The following is a 16,805-nucleotide window of genomic DNA, read 5'->3' as shown; positions in this document are numbered from 1 at the left end:
CTCTGCTTCTATCCAATTAGCACCCGAATTGCTCTCGGGTGCTCTAACGTGCAACATGCTTGCAAGCCATGGGATCGCGTTTCATAGTTTAAAATGATGATACGTGTCCAGGGCGGGTGTGTCACATTACGTTACAGGGACACGTAGCGGTAACAACTAGACCACCTACATGTATGAGACTGCATAAATAGCAGCGCTACAGCAGACAGCAGAGGCGCTATAAATGCGTGACAATGCATTTCAGTGTGGTGATACGGGCCACCACACTGAAATGCGCTAGTCAACGCCTGATGCGTGGCACTTGGCAGGGCTGAGTAAATTGCATGCAATGGGTGAGAGAAGAAGGTACGATGTGTGGTGTGCCGCGGAAGTTTGAAAAAACGTTCAACTGTGTCAGTTGGTGAGAAACTCACATACTCTTCTCCGACCCCTTCTGACGATGGAAGTGGGCAGAGATTTACACCAGTCAAGGCCTTGACTAAATCCTTTGTGAAGGTGAGAAGGGGAATGGAGCACCCCCAAATATCAGAGGGTGTGTGGGAAGAGGTTGCTGGGTAGGGAAACATTTCCCTCTGCAGAACGTAAAAAAAAAAAAAATACTAGTTGCAGGCAGGGCTACTTTTCTACTATGGGGAACTGTTCTGTGTATCCAACTCTTCAAATTGGAAGTGCTACACCCCAAAAAGTCCCATGGCATTCCAAAGTCCACATTTGGAAACATGTGGCTCACGCAGCTTTCCAGGCATATCACTGAAACGTGTTGTACATTCCAACAAAATTGTGAAAGCATGGTCAAGTGGGAGAGGAAATCCTTCAGTGTTATTTACACATTTTTGGGGGGAATTGCAACTAAGGTCTTCATTCTGCTGGTGGAAACATCAGACCTGGCAGCAAAAAAAACATATCAGCCACCAATCAGAAACAGTTATGGAAAAGTGTTGTGACTCAGATGAATCCATAAATATTTGACAACAATTGTAAGCCCATCAGTCATGTCAACGAAACAGTATTGCACTGCTGTAACTGCCCCCTGGGGCAATCATGGAGAGCATGTTATGTACACTTCACACCAAATGAACCAGCAGAAAAAACCCACTATTGAGACGAGACCTGCAAACTCGCAGCACAGGCAGGCGCCAACGGCAACACACCAACACTCCAGCATTCCACACAAGACTGCATCTGGGCAGAATACATCATATAGAATTATATAGATAGCTTACTGTGACTAATAGGGGTGCTTTTATGTAAAGAGTTCTCAGTGACATCAAATAGACAACAAGAGCAGTGTAAGCTGTCTATGATGTCACTCGGATCCCTGAGTGAAAAGTCTGCCCTATATTCAGTTACCTACGTAAATGTTTATGTTGTATAAGCATCAATATACATCCAAGAGAAATAGATGGGTACAATGGATGTGAATCGGCAGTGACCACTATTCCGCCACAGCAGTGGAAAACAGGTTTTCACTGCTGTGATGTAATAGCAGTGAATACCAACATTTTGAAAAGTCTGTTCATTATACCGGATGAGTAGGGGACCCATATACAACATAAGATCTTCCCATGCAAGTGAAAGTCCACTACATGATAAATGTAGAACAGCCAAGAAGCTAGGCGCCCACATGGCTAAGTTCTGAACCCACAGGCAACCCCTGAAAAATGGCAAAGTTGAGCTCGCCAAGGTCATGTGTTTTTGGATGTGAGTTTGCAGGTTGCCTCCAGGGCCCCTGTGCATGTTTTACAAAAAGAACAAAGTTTTTCAGCAATCCTTGGTAGCAGCATCACCCTGAAGAAAGGTCCTCAAAACATCAGGACTTGCTTCCTAAGTCTCCTGCCCACTTCTTTAAGCTCCAGAGGAGGTCTCTACAAATCAGCTTTCAGGCTGACACTCTTTCAATCAGTTAAGATCCCTTTGTCTCAGGACCTTCTGCAACTTTCAGCCTCAGGAGGGAAGTTTAATGGGGCCAGCGAGTTCCACTGGTAGAACCGTGACTCCCGCTAACCTTGTAGGTAAGTGAGGACTGGCATTGCCAGGCTTGGAGTCAAACGCGAGAAGCAGATGATTAGGCAGAGCAGGAGACACATCTCTCAAAAGGTCTCTGGCTGGCAGGAATGATCCAGTGCAGGAAGCAGAGAAGTCTTCAGCTGCAGTCAGTTTCTATCCTTGGACGAAATGAGGCAACGCATTTTAAAGGGTGAAAGAAGCAGCTATTACTGATTAGCAGAAGCCAATCGTAATGGCAATTCCAGGCCAGCCATGCAATGCGTTTGAGCAAATTGATGTACTTTCTGCCCTGGGTACATGCCATGTTGTTAAAACTTCCATGCACAAAAAAATAAAACATTGGACCCTGGGCTCAGTTGTGAAGATCCCTCACCTCCCTCCTAACCCAGCCCTCCCATGTAAGCCCCCTGAGAAATGACCTTCCCTCAACCAATGACTGGCCTCGGCCTCCTGTAGGGTATGACTTCTCTGAGTGGCCATGCCATACCTTCTAAATAGGGAAAGTCAATGTAGATTATCTTGAGCCACAGATGTTCCACTTAGAGGGTCAGTGGGGCTCCTCCCATTTTTGGCATTATCTGTTGTTGAAATTACAGCTGATGAATCGGGGAGCCGCAGTGATAAAAGAAGTGTGCGTGTTATTTGCATGCGCTGCAGCTGCGCTCGCGCAGATACACGTCAAACATCTCATGCCTGTTGTAATCATGTTTGGTAACTGGGCAATAACTATTCCACTCGTCCTTTTAGCTGGGTTACTTACAAGATGTGACTTAGGCTTTGATAGCTTCTCCAATTTAAAAGTTAGAAATTAAATGTCACCCTGCATTGTATGTAAGAAGGATGTCCTGCATCAGAGACTGTCATGCAGCCTATAATGACATTCTATGTTTTGGAACAGGTCAAGAACTATACTCTTCACCCCTGATCCCATATCTGCATTCTCAGCAGCTGCCCAGGGTTCAGGCTGTGATGTTGACTACAGAGGCAACTATTTTTTCAGAGAGTCAGTTAGAGTCATTTGAAATAAAATGCCTATTTGTGGGTTACCAGATCTTGTTAGTTGGTTACAACCACGGCAGAGGTCACAAATACAAGAATTCGGACCAAGACTTCACGCAATGAAAGGGAAATCGCAAAAAAAGATTTCCTGATAGACTTTCTTTAAAACCCTCGTATAATATGTAAAGAAAGGTTGATCGCAGCCAAAATACTCCCACTCTGCTGAGTCACACCTGTCTTGGGTCCAATTATTCACATGTGTACTGAGTCTGCACCATGTTTGTTTCAGGGTTTGGCAACGGATATGGAAGCGGAGGCCCAGACTGCTCCAAATCTACCCAACCTCAGAATACAAGCTCTTTAAAATCAGGGCCATTGTGCTGCCTGCCCATGACATGCATCTGTCTGTACCCAGTCTTTGCACTTATGCAGTATGTTAGTAGTAGGTTGTCAGTAGCATTAGCATGCCCGATACGGACTGAGCCCAGGAGCTGCTACAGGGGAGGGACATGCAAACAGGCCCTTTGGGTACAATGTTAAATAACTCGGCTGATGGTGCAAAACTTGACTGGACAGGCCATATATGGTTTAGGGGTGAGTGGCATTAGGTCAAGCGTTCAGGGGTGTCACCAATGGAGCCAGGGCTCACATTCAGGGGGAGATGACTTCAAGACGCGTGTTGTTACCTCTGAATCATACCTCAGTGTACAGATCGTCAAGCACTAAGCTCTCCGTCTTGTAAGGTGACATTAGATATATGTTGTCTGCCAGGACAGCCTAAACATACCTAGGATCCTAACATGCAACGCTTGTTGTGCCATGCAACAGGCACTACAGCCCTGACAAGCTTCTTTAAAAGGTTTCTTTGAAAATGCTTTTCTCGAGATTTTTAGCTTGTTTTCTTTTTGAGTGTCTAACTTTGGGTCCTATCTGTGCATAAAATGTGTGTTTTTCTCTTGCTTGGCCTAGGATGAAAAGAGGACTCAGCAGCTCCTGTTCGCCTCGGCCCAGGAAGAAAAAGAAGAAGAAATCTGGCCACAAAAGGAGCCGGTGAGTGTCCGATGCATGTCCTTAGCTCTTCTGCAACAAACTCTGGCATGAGCAGATGTATCCAAAGTACGTAGTGTTGACCTTCCAACCAGTCAGCAATACTGACTTTCATGTGCGTTTCTTCTAGGCACTAATAGTTATTTGTCTCTTCCTTGAACTTCCATTGCATTGTGGACCTTGTAGTTACATTATATGAATACTCGCTGTGCTCAAAATGCACTGGGACATGAGAATATGTTTTTGGAACTCTGATGTAGCAGAATAATAGTGAGACATACATCTGCAAGGTCCACAATGATGCGAGAGACCAGAAAGAGAGGAAGGGCTGTTAAAGACAAGGTACTCATCTCAGCAGCATTGATGCTAGCTTGTTGTAAGGAGGCTTCAATGCACCCTTTAGGGTCCAATTGTGTCTTCATAACCCTTCTTCAATGATCTGAAGCGTATCCAGATGTGTGGCCATATCACCTCTCCAAGGACCAGTGACATTCCAGTTGTATGTCCCTAGACCTCTTCAGTCACCTCCAGCATGTCCGTCTTGCAAATGTGACTAACAGCGGTACCAAAGTTTGCTCTGCAGCCCTCGCGACCCACCATTGCCCCCGAGGCTCTGCTTCCCCTGTCCCTACAGAGGACAGACAGGGGAGATCCCTGCAGGTCTGATTAGGCTGGGTTTTGGTGAAAGTTTTCCCACAGAAATGACAAGAGCACTTTTATCAAAACAGTAATGCCAGTTGGCCACCGTTTTGGCATGGCCGGCCATCAGAAGTAAACCCAAAGCGGGAGTGTTTGTTTCTGCAAAACAGAAAATCCATGGCCCTGAAATTTAAGAAGTTTCTTCCCTGAGCCTGGGGGCTATCAGGTTTTCTGCTTTGCATATGTGTCACAGGGAGGGCTTTGATGGTACAGTAAGAAACCTAGCATTTCTCTCACCTCTGAATTTAGCAGGGTGGGAGTTCCGCCATTTTACACAAGGATCCTGCTCTGCAAAATCCTAAATGAACCTCAATGTACTGATAGCTCCTCGAGGCAAGCACAGCTGAGGGGCCTGACATCTAAGGCTGCTTGGATGATCAGTGGTGTAGCAGTGGTGCCATGGATCCCAACGCAAGCAAAGAAAACATGCCTGCCATCCTCTGGTTTGGTAGAACGAAGACAGCTAGAGTTGGGGGTGGAGTCGGCCCCCTCACTCTCCTGAGCCTTGGTGCCACTGCGCCAGCTTCTCTGTTGACAGCTTTACTCATCTGAGAAATTAAAAACACAAATGAAGCGCTTACACTATGGGCAATGTCAAAACTTAAAGTCAGATAAAAGCGCACAACCCGAGAGACGGCAGTTGAGCATCTCGAAGGCAATCTAGGGTCTCCCGCAAATATAGGCAAACCAGGTAACTTCCTAGGATGCCTAATTTATGGAAAATAATACATTTTTAAAATGTAATCTGAAAACAAACTTTGGAGGCGCAGAGTGTAGGCAGTGCCTAGGGCGCCAGTCGCTGGCAGTCGGTGTAGGACCTTCCATAATCAGGTGCTGTGGTTAAGACAGTTGTCTAGGCTGGTACAATGCAGAATAGCTTCACAGACGTCACACTAAACCAGATCAATGCCAGAAAATCCTAAGAAGAGATGACATGAAAATCAAGAAACGCTGTCACCTAAAAAAGGCTCCAGACCGGGGGTATTGAACTGAAGAATCAGGCGCTATTGGTAGCTCACCAGTACCCTTGACGCAGCTCCCTGAAGCCCAGCCCAGCCCGCTACTTAATGCAGAGGGTATACGCGAGCCATGCTGAAGGACGTCCCTTTGCAAGAAAAGGACCAGATTTTCTTAGCGTGTGTTAACCCAAAATGGAAAGTCATATTTGATAGAAAACCATATATTGTGAGAAACTAACATGCTGGTGTTTGAAAGTATAATGATTGAAAATCCAAAGCATATTTGAGCTGCTCTTTGAATGAAAGCTCCACTGAGTTGTGGAGATTTATTGATTTTATTATTTCCCTTTTGCCAGGGGGCACCTAATGCAGTGGCTGTTGTGTCATAACTCATGGGAAGGCATTATATTTTGATAAACCTTTTCCTGACATTGCTGTTAGTACACCTGTCTTAGGCATCGGGGTAACTGATGTTCTACTTCAATATCGAATTTAAATATCGTCAAGCCAATATATTGTATTCAGAATATAGACTTACACAATATCATGAAGGTAGCAATATAAAGGTAAGTATTCTTTTGTTTATGTTCTTAACTCCACACTTTTTACCTGGAAGATACTTTCATCTTCAAGGTGCGATGTGGAGTTTAATATAGTAAATCTATACATACTAGTAATATATGCCTTATTTATATTTTATTAGTCAGTATTCTGGATATATTTTGGCACCACTCAATAATGCGAAGTATATTTGGGTAGCCATTACTAGTACTCCTGCAAGATGTGGTCGCTAGTGTGATTGTCTCGGATGTGATTACTACCACGACAACTGTCAAAGTCATTTGTAGCTCTGGAGTATTTTTAAATATCAGAAGAAGGTCTTGTTATAGAAAAAGTTAGACACCCCTGCTTTAGAATATAACAGTGTTTGTAAAGAGAGCACATACTAAGTACTTCCCTATCACTGAGCATAACTTTGAACTCAGGGCCTCACAGCAAATCTAAACGCATAGCACTGACCATAGAAACCCAGAGTGAAAACTGCTGTGCAGACTGATCTAACATAACTTAGAGGTGAGTCTTAAAGCTGCTGGTAAGGACTTCACCAAACATCCAGGCAACAGGTGGCATGGGTGATCCAAGCAAAGCATAGAAAGTGTGCCAGAAGGAGCTGAAAATGCCATTCAAAGCACCAGCAAAATAGCCTATACTGACACAAACATAGCATAACATAGTACGACATAGGCAATACCCAGCTGGGCAGATAGACGTTTTGCGCATCCTCTCCTTAATCCCACCCAATAAGAAATAGCAAGGGAAGTACCATTCCACATAGAAAAAATGAAAGAACAGAGGCTCTGCAATTAAAGATATGAAATTCACCTGACCTAAGAAAAAGAGCCTCATTGGAGTCTACCAAAGACCACCAAAATGCTCCCTCACTCGAGTCTACCAAAGACCACCAAAATGCTCCCTCACCCGAGTCTACCAAAGACCACCAAAACACACCCTCAGAGGAGTCTCCCAAAGACCACCAAAACACACCTTCACAGGAGTCTACCAAAGACCACCAAAACACACCTTTACAGGAGTCTACCAAAGACCACAAAAACAGAACTTCACAGGAGTCTACCAAAGACCACCAAAACACACCTTCACAGGAGTCTACCAAAGACCACCAAAACACACCTTCAGAGGAGTCTCCCAAAGACCACCAAAACACACCTTCACAGGAGTCTACCAAAGACCACCAAAACACACCTTCACAGGAGTCTACCAAAGACCACCAAAACACACCTTTACAGGAGTCTACCAAAGACCACAAAAACAGAACTTCACAGGAGTCTACCAAAGACCACCAAAACACACTTTCACAGGAGTCTACCAAAGACCACCAAAACACACCTTCAGAGGAGTCTCCCAAAGACCACCAAAACACACCTTCACAGGAGTCTACCAAAGACCACCAAAACACACCTTTACAGGAGTCTACCAAAGACCACAAAAACAGAACTTCACAGGAGTCTACCAAAGACCACCAAAACACACCTTCACAGGAGTCTACCAAAGACCACCAAAACACACCTTCAGAGGAGTCTCCCAAAGACCACCAAAACACACCTTCACAGGAGTCTACCAAAGACCACCAAAACACACCTTCACAGGAGTCTACCAAAGACCACCAAAACACACCTTTACAGGAGTCTACCAAAGACCACAAAAACAGAACTTCACAGGAGTCTACCAAAGACCACCAAAACACACTTTCACAGGAGTCTACCAAAGACCACCAAAACACACCTTCAGAGGAGTCTCCCAAAGACCACCAAAACACACCTTCACAGGAGTCTACCAAAGACCACCAAAACACACCTTCACAGGAGTCTACCAAAGACCACAAAAACAGAACTTCACAGGAGTCTACCAAAGACCACCAAAACACACCTTCACAGGAGTCTACCAAAGACCACCAAAACACACCTTCACAGGAGTCTACCAAAGACCACAAAAACAGAACTTCACAGGAGTCGACCAAAGACCACCTCTGCTCTCTGGTCCCTGAAATCATCTTCCCATTGAATGACACCACCTCAGAGAATAGCATCTCAAAGCTAAAACTCGTGCGTTGCTTCAAAGTGTTGATTTAGAGGAGCAAAGAGCTAAGGGGGAACGCCGATAGCCTGGTCATTCATAACAACTCCTCTGGTGGTGGGCTATAAGTTCTTGATACAGGCTATGGAATGCGTATGTGGTATGAAAGACCTTAGAGTGCCAGGCATTGCGCTCCTATAGTTAGCGTTTTACAGGCTTCTACAGTGAGTAAAGAGCCTGTGAATGCTTCTCTTGGGGCATAGGAACGAAAACGGCCCAGCGTAAATCTTACCTGTCGGTGAAATGTGTGACTTAGCTTCTCATCAGAGGCCTTGTGCTCCTCCCCCTGGTGTAAGAGCTCCCTCCCCATAGCAGACTGTTAGAGTGGAACATTCTGTAACAGGTGAATGCATATTGCAAGCGTCTCACATGTTGCAGATGTGTGTTTATATGTGAACAATCTATGCTTCAGAAATCCTGTAAAACAGGTTTAACTATCACTTACGTGTATGGTTGGACACGTATTTTATATGCAGTCACCTGTAGGTGAAAGGCCAACAAAACAAATGGCAGGTAATGTGTTAATTTTAGCAATGTTCTGACCCCGCCCTACACACCGACTCCACCTCTGTGCCCCCCGTTGCACTCAAGATAACATTGAATATCGTTTTTTATACACTTTGACCCTTGTCTGTAGTTACTAGCAGTGGTGAATCTCGGTAATATGAAGTGATACAACGCCAAGGCCGGGAGCACCTGGAACGTGCGCGTGCTTACAAAGTCTTTCAGGGATGCGTTGTCAGAAGGGCAGCGGAGAGCGAAGCAAAACACCAGAGTAGAGTGCAGCCAGCAGGAATGGCGAGTGAGAGAACTGAGACTACGCAGGACAGAGTGAAAGAGGAAAGCAAGACAAGGAAGGTAAGAGAGGAACTAGTAAGGGTCACAGGTTTAATAGTGCCGTAGAGAACCACAAAATGAGATGGAAAGGGGAGAAGGTGAGTGGAGGCAGCAACCGGTGAGGAAAGAGATAAACTAAGGGGGAGAAGACAAGATGAGAGAGGAAAGAGAGACCGGGAGAAGGAGAAGAAGTTAGAGGGGCGGGTTAGAGGCAACAGCCAACACAAATGAAAAGACAAAAGAAGGCAGAAGGATAGGGTCAGAAGACAGATATTTTGCGGTCTTTGTAAAGAGTAGAAACCCCTACAGTGAGTGTCAACATCTGAAATCTCCCCTTTCACCTCCTTCTTCCCCAATACACACAGACAAATAGAATCTAAATTGGAAACTTTACGGTTCTGCGTTGGAAGGTATTTGTGTCCCTTTTAGAGGTTTTGAAGCATTCAGAACCCGTATATTGAAATTCACGGCGCTTAGAAACAGCAGAGGTGCATCATGACGTCCTATGACAGTCTTTAAGCTCTAGCACTTTACTGCTCTGGAGTCCATTTTTCAGGAAGTAGACTTCCTGGGAGGGTAAACCCTAAATAACCTGCGGGGAGGGTAATGACCACCAGATGCATCGCAAAGCTATCGGCACATTTCAATGGTGCCTCTTGAGAACCGCTGGGAGCATCCCAGAGGGCCGTCCAAGCGACAAGCAGTTGATGTAGGTGGCACCTTCCTACGGTGGAAAAATGTATGCAATTCACCAGTTTCGCATTATGCGAAATTCATGAAAGAATGCGAAATTTTGGGAATTTTACACGAAGTAGATTTGCACATTTTTCACCCCCTAGAGACTGGTTCACACAGAAATTGTCGTGCCGAGAGACATTTTGTGCTTGAATCAGTCTCTTGCCATTATCTTATGATGTGCTAACATGCCCTGACAGGAAAAAAGTCACACAAAATACCAGCAGAGCCTCTTCATGCTAACTGCATCATTGTTTTTGGGGATTTTTGAAAATGTTCATGAAATTTGATGAAAGAAAAATTAGGAACTAGTCTGAAGGTCATCTCTCCTGTCATTAGGCAATTTACCTATTCTAGTTGACGCCTCAGCTGGCACCCAATTCCAACCATACTCAACAAACGTGAGAAGCTACAAACTCATTCAACCAGAGCACTTTGAGACCTCCCCAAGGGAGAGGAAAGCCAACAGTGGATGCTGGGAACTGTAGTCCCGCTTGTGGAATGAAAGGTGAGGGCCTAGATATCCCAGCATTCCTAGTACTGTTGGCCAGAATCTCAGTGGAGGGAGTAAATCACCATCATAATATGGACTTTTGTCACCTTCCAGCCAGGTAAATATCTTCAGAGTTGCTCCGCACTGTGCAGTGTGTCGGTGTGACAAAGGAAATCAGGATGGGAACAGCTGGAGCTGACCCCTCGACTGTAGGGTGACGTCCTCTTGTGAGGGGGTGGGGAAGGGTGGCACATACCTAAGGGGTGGCACATACTTATGATGCCACATGACTCCATGTCATCAAGGACCACAGGTTCCAGACCTGGGATTTCCTTATTCAGGTGTGTTACTGCAAGTGGTGTAGGTGAAAAAACAAGAATGCAACTCCAGAATGCATTATATGGTTAGAGGGGAGCCAGGACAGAAACATGTTGTGATAGGGAGACATCTGATAACCAAACATACATACGAGTTGGAATACATTATGTGCATCCTTAGGTCTTCAAGCGGTGCCAGGGTGTGCATGCCCCCCTCTGCTGTGCTTCCTCAACCACCCACGCTTTGGGCCTTTATGGCTATGAAAAGGGCATTTTGCCAACAGAAGTTGATAAGCAGCTTAGTTTGTATGCACGGATATATAATATATGTGATATAGTGTTTTCAATAGTGCTTTCACAAGGACAAACTAATGTGATGCTAACAATGAGTACATGCAATGCAATACAACAATATGCCAAATAATAGAATAAAAAGACCCAATCGAGAAGCATGGCAACTAGAGGGAAAGAAAAACATGAATGGCTACAACAGCAAGTAAGAAAGCACTCTTAAAAAATGTGTTTAGTGAGGAAAGACAGGGTCAAGGTCTGCAAGCTATTTGGAAATTAAATGGGAACAAACATCAGTAGAAAGAAATCCAGATGAAACATTGGCCAATGTCCCAGTCTCCTATTGTCTCAGACCCTAATCGAGTACAGCCAATGAGCAGCGAGGCTGTGGCAGCCACTCTGGCACAGACCATGTGGCCAGACCAGGGCGGTCCAGAGAAAGCCAACGGTGATCCGAAGAGGCCTCAGGACGGTCAAGGGAGACCCCAGCACGTGGCATGACCAAAGAGGTTTTCACAGAATCCCCTCTTAATACCCGGTGTCCTATAATGTGATTAGAACAGGACACACATTCAAACCGCACTGCATAACCAGAAAGCGGTGAGCAGCGGTATAGGGCGGAGAGAAGGATGGTCTAAGTGGAACTGGAGTCAGAGACACGGGTCTCACCCTACACCGTGTGGGCACCTGTGAAGGCTACCTGCTTATGTCCTGCTATCAGACTCCTGCCCCTATGAACAGAGGACCTGCTTCACTTGTTCGACTCACTGCCTGCGCAAGGGACTTATACACTCCAGCCAGTAGTTCTTTCATATTGTGTTTACTTCTCTAGCTTGCACATGTGTGCCTGTCTACTGGAGCACTATACACTCTCTTAGGCTCACTCAGGATTGCGTGTCTCTTGTTATGCTCGCTGTGCTAGATCTAATCATAATATTCCTAGGCCTAAACTTTATTGCTTCAAAACTTAAATCACTGTAAGTCATTGCTCACCTGTCTTTGTCTAAAAGTAAGTCTCCTATTTCTGTGCCTAGTAATAAATCCAGGGACAGTCTGTTGATTGGAGCGTTGGGGCTCTGCCCCCTTTACTCCCCCCCTCACCCAAGCTGAGGCATCTTTATGTCAATTGACATCTACTTTCAAAATCATTTGCTGAGCTGACGAGTCCACAGCCCTGGAGCCTGTGAGATCATCAGCTCGGCAAAATCATTGTCTCCTAGGCGAAGCTCCACCCCCTGCGGACATGGACGTAAAGTTAGCCCCGGGCGCTTCAGGCTCACGCCCTGCAGTGCCAAGGGCTTCAGGCCAATCAGCCTGGGACTGGGAAGCATCGTCACTCCACCCTTTCCAAACTCCTCGCAGGGTTGGGTGGGGTCAGTGATCGTCACTGACCCCACCGCACCCTGTGACTGGCTGGGAAAGGGTGGGATGAGACTATCGGTGGCAGACGAGAACTCCGTAGGTCTTCACAGATTTTGAAGACACACGGCGCAGAATCAGGGGGTCTTCTTCACGCGCTGCTGTGAGTTGGAGAAAGCACATTGGACTTACAAGCAGCTGGGGGACTCGAACGCAGACGGTGACAAAGCAGCCTGGCTGCAGATTACCACCCAGATAGTGCTGGAGCCACGAGGCAAGTGAGAAAAAATGTTAAAAAAAAAAAAAAATGGAACGAAACCGAGGGACAAATAAACAATGCAAGCGTGACTGGACTACCCTTCAGCCAGCATTGCAATGTGGGTCATACAAGTTATCAAGAGGGCCGTGGAAGGCAAATGCTTTTCAGCCTAATAATTAAAGTGCCAATAAATACATTCATGACATTGGTAGCTCTAAGGGTTGCCCTGGAAATAAAGCACATTTTAAGTTTTGTCATATGTGATGTGGTCACTTTGAAACTGGGGAACCAGGTTCCAGCGTTGTCTCAACGTCCTATGATTTTGTGCAAATCACTTTATCTCCCAGCGCCTTTTAAACGAGAAATGAACCGTCCCTAACCTCTGTAAGGCCCCTAGCCTGGGGCACAATCCTTCAGTTAAGCCTTTTTGGGCTTCAGTGAAATCAGCGGACGGTCTGGGGCCTCTAAAAGGTCCAATAGTGGGGGGCATAATCCTGCCACATAACTGACTCTTCCCCCAACCCCATGGACTTTTTTGCATAACTAACCCGCCAGAGAGGTTTGACAGCCAAGGTGCACAGTATGGTTTATATCACTGACATCCTGGCTCAGAAAAGATAGAGCTTAGAGGGTTGGGCGATCGTGGTCCAGGAGTTTTATGACAAGAAAAGTTTGTTTTCAGGTTGTAAATAGCACTGCTCACACACTCCTGATCTTTATGGTACTTAAAATACTGTATTCGATCAAATATTGAAGACGTCAGAAATGTGCAGCAAGAATATTTGAACAAATTGACTGGCAGAGAGCTTTTTGGCTATTTGTGCACTAAAAAAAAAGAGAAAACGTGCGAAAATGAGAGTATTTAAGATGCTTCTGTTCACTTTGTACTTTTGCAGTTCTGTTGCATTGTCACAAATTTCGAGCACAAGTCACATTATCTATTTATGTATGTATTTAATGCTTATTAAGCGCAACTGTCACCCGAAAGGGTATCCTGGCCCTGAGACCGTATCTAACCATCAGGTGAGGTGTATTACATTGCTCTTGGGAACAGGTAGCTCTTAAGATCCCTTAGTATCATTAGTATCTCAAGTCTGTATTTAAGCCAGGCTCGCTTGCTTGATAAGTAAAATTCACCCCAGCTTTTACGCCTCACCAGTTGGAAAAGTCACCAACCGCCACTGATTAAATCACTATTTTAAATTGCCTTCACCAGACCATCACTTTTACATTTGATACCTAAATAATGCAACTTGCCTAAGCAACATATCATTTAAAACAGTTAAGCCCATGATCCAAATTTGTTTGAAGCCCAGTGGTAATATTTTTCCCACTTTCCTTCTACCATTTTGAGTTCTGATCAGCCCTGCTTTGCTAAAAAGTAGGAGTTAACAGATTCAGATATATTCCCTCCCCTGAGCAAACTGACTCTCCCTCTGGGACACCCTGTCCCCTCTCATAATGGATTCAAAGCTTGATCTCATTGGTCTCAATGCGTTCATGATTAATTACCCTCCTAATATTTCTAAAAGTGCGGCCAAAAAGCATAAACATCGGTTACTCAAATCATGAGCTGAAACACTTATTTCAGACTTCTACTTCTGCGCTAACAAGGGTAAACTAACAAATTACCTCATCTTCTACTCCAGAAAATGGACACGATGGAGGAATGTCTTCTATTCCATGCTTCGTATAACCTGCACCAGGAAAACTCTTTATGGACTCCAATTGTCAGTGTCGCCTTCACCCTTCTTCAAGGTGAACTCTACCATCTCACTCTACAACAACAGAATTATCCTAATCCAAGCTTCAAATCATAATTTAGCTACAATGGATAAAATCTTCCTGCAGTAATTTGTAAGTCTTGTCAGACCCTATTAAACCTCCCTTTTTCCCATGATCTCACTATCTCACCTCAACTAACATCCGGGGTTATTCCAACTTCACATAACCCTCCACACTCCTTAAAGGATCCCTACCCCATCCAGTCCCCCTGACTTAGTATCGCCAGAACCCTCACTGTCCACACGATCACTGAATCTTGTGGCTATTGGTCATACTGTGACACACTCCTCACTGAACTATACGCCCAGTGGCGTAGCTAGGCCTTAGGCCGCCCATGGCGGCCCCTGTATTTGCCGCCCATGGCAGTCTGATCAAAGAGCGATTGATGGGCCGCGACGGACGCAGGTAAGAGCGGGGGAGTTCTGGTGATTTATTCATCCGCAGGTAAGAGGGAGGGTTGTGAGGGGGTGCTGCTGATTCTTGCAGCCAAGTTGGCTGCAGGTAAGAACGGGGGAGTGGGGCCGGCCTCCGCCCCCAATGCTCGTGCCGCCTGGGACGGTCCACACCGCCCCCCCAGCTATGCCACTGTATACGCCTTCATACCTTGGGTCCCCTACCAGAACATCTGCTTTCACTCCCCCGTTTTTTCTCTCTCCTGGGGACCTTCCTTGCCTGATCTTACCTATCACGCCATCAGACCAGGCTGAGACCAGATTACCGCAACCCTGTGAACCTATCACACACAACCCTTATATCCGCTCTTCGCTCACATCCATTCTGCCTCACTTATGCCCCCTCTCCTCCCTCCATCCCCGGCTCATATCTCCACACTAATTGGTTCTCAACAAGACCTCAGTGAGTCGTTCGCTCCCCTTGACCAATTTATTACCACCTCTGTCCAGCCTGCCTTACCTCGAGACACCTCCTATCTGCTGCAACTCTCTACACAATCCTCTCCTAACAACCAACACCCAGATTTGACCGCTAGCCTTAATGAGATTTCCATCCACCTGCACCATCTCTTGGACGAAATGAAGAAATGGAAAGACATCACTATCGAACATCTCCCCCTGCTCAGAACTTGTATTACCTCAGGGAACCGTCCCCTCGCCCATACAGGTTCTGTTCCAGCCCTTGACCCACATACCTCTCACCATTCCTTGAAAACTCTCCCCCTCCCAAATGCCTCCTCCCAACCAAGAAGACTGAAGGCTGAGCTAACGGCCTCTGATATTCGTGATCTACTCCACTCCTACTCCCTCCCATTTGACTCTGACACGTCCTTACTGGGTCAAATCCAAGCCATTCAAGCCAACCTTCTCAGAGAACCTTACCACCACCCCAGAGTTTTAAATAGTGACAACCTCAAGTGCATTAACATCCTTCAGACGCTTAACTCCCATTCTACTGACCAATTAAAATGGGTACTATTCAACTGCAGATCAGCTAGTAAACATGCTCCCGATATCTACCATCTCATCCTTACTAACGAGCTTGATATCATTATCCTCACGGAAACCTGGCAGAACAGCTCCTCCACCCCTATCCTTGGGACCTTCTAGTCCCCCCTAGCCACGACATAATTCGGCTGGACAGAACTAACAGGCACATGCATCAAAGGAAAAACCGGTCGCAAACGGGCAGATTCTCAGAATTTGCCCCTTTGCGACCGGTATTTTTGCATTTGGGATGCATCATCCCAAATGCAAAAATCGCAATTTAAGGAATCTCTAAATTTCGATTACTTAAATTGCGATTGCATTTAAGGAATCCCAAATTGAGATTCCTTAAATGCAATGCATTAAAGTAAAAAAATTAGCTATTTCGCTAATAGGGGGAGCAAATTACCATGAAGTTGAACTTCATGGTAATTTGCAAAAAGTTTGAAAAATGCACTTTTGTGCATTTTTCAATGTTTCATGTTGTGCACACACATGCCCTTAGGGCATGTGTGTGTGCAACATATATGCACAGATCAATTTCAGGGGTGCAAAAGGGTGTTATTTTGACACCCTTGCACCCTTGAAATTGCATGAGCAATTTGTGAGTACCTAATGGTACTCGCAAATTGCTCATGCAATCTCCAATTCATTCCTATGGGCCTGGAGGCCCATAGGAATGAATTCGACGGCATTCCTTAATTGCGACTCGCAATTTGCGACTCGCAATTAAGGAATGTGCAGGAATCGCTATTTTTATAGCGTTTCCTACAAGCATAGGCTTTTGCAATTCCTTAATTGCGATTCCTTAATAATCGCAATTAAGGAATAGCAAAAGCCTATGTTGATGCATGTGCCAGTAAGAAACAAGGTGGAGGAATAGCTTGCATACACCGAACTACACTCTCGGTTTCACACTCAGAAACC

The 16,805-nt window shown here is 45.5% G+C and overlaps 1 protein-coding gene across 2 annotated transcripts in view; it reads left to right on the top strand.

The window, feature by feature from the left end:
- SRRM3 (serine/arginine repetitive matrix 3) overlaps positions 1–16,805 on the top strand; it is a 361,844-nt gene that overhangs the window by 258,401 nt on the left and 86,638 nt on the right. For both annotated transcript variants that reach the window (XM_085649611.1, XM_085649610.1), the window contains one exon: positions 3,976–4,056. In XM_085649611.1, the coding sequence (XP_085505737.1) occupies positions 3,976–4,056 (81 nt within the window). The remainder of the gene's footprint in view (positions 1–3,975; positions 4,057–16,805) is intronic.

This window comes from Triturus cristatus, chromosome 3_2 (assembly GCF_964204655.1).
Source record: "Triturus cristatus chromosome 3_2, aTriCri1.1, whole genome shotgun sequence".
NCBI lineage: Eukaryota > Metazoa > Chordata > Amphibia > Caudata > Salamandridae > Triturus > Triturus cristatus.
The sequence above is the reverse complement of the archived record's forward strand: the minus strand, read 5'-3'. Positions and strand labels throughout refer to the sequence as shown.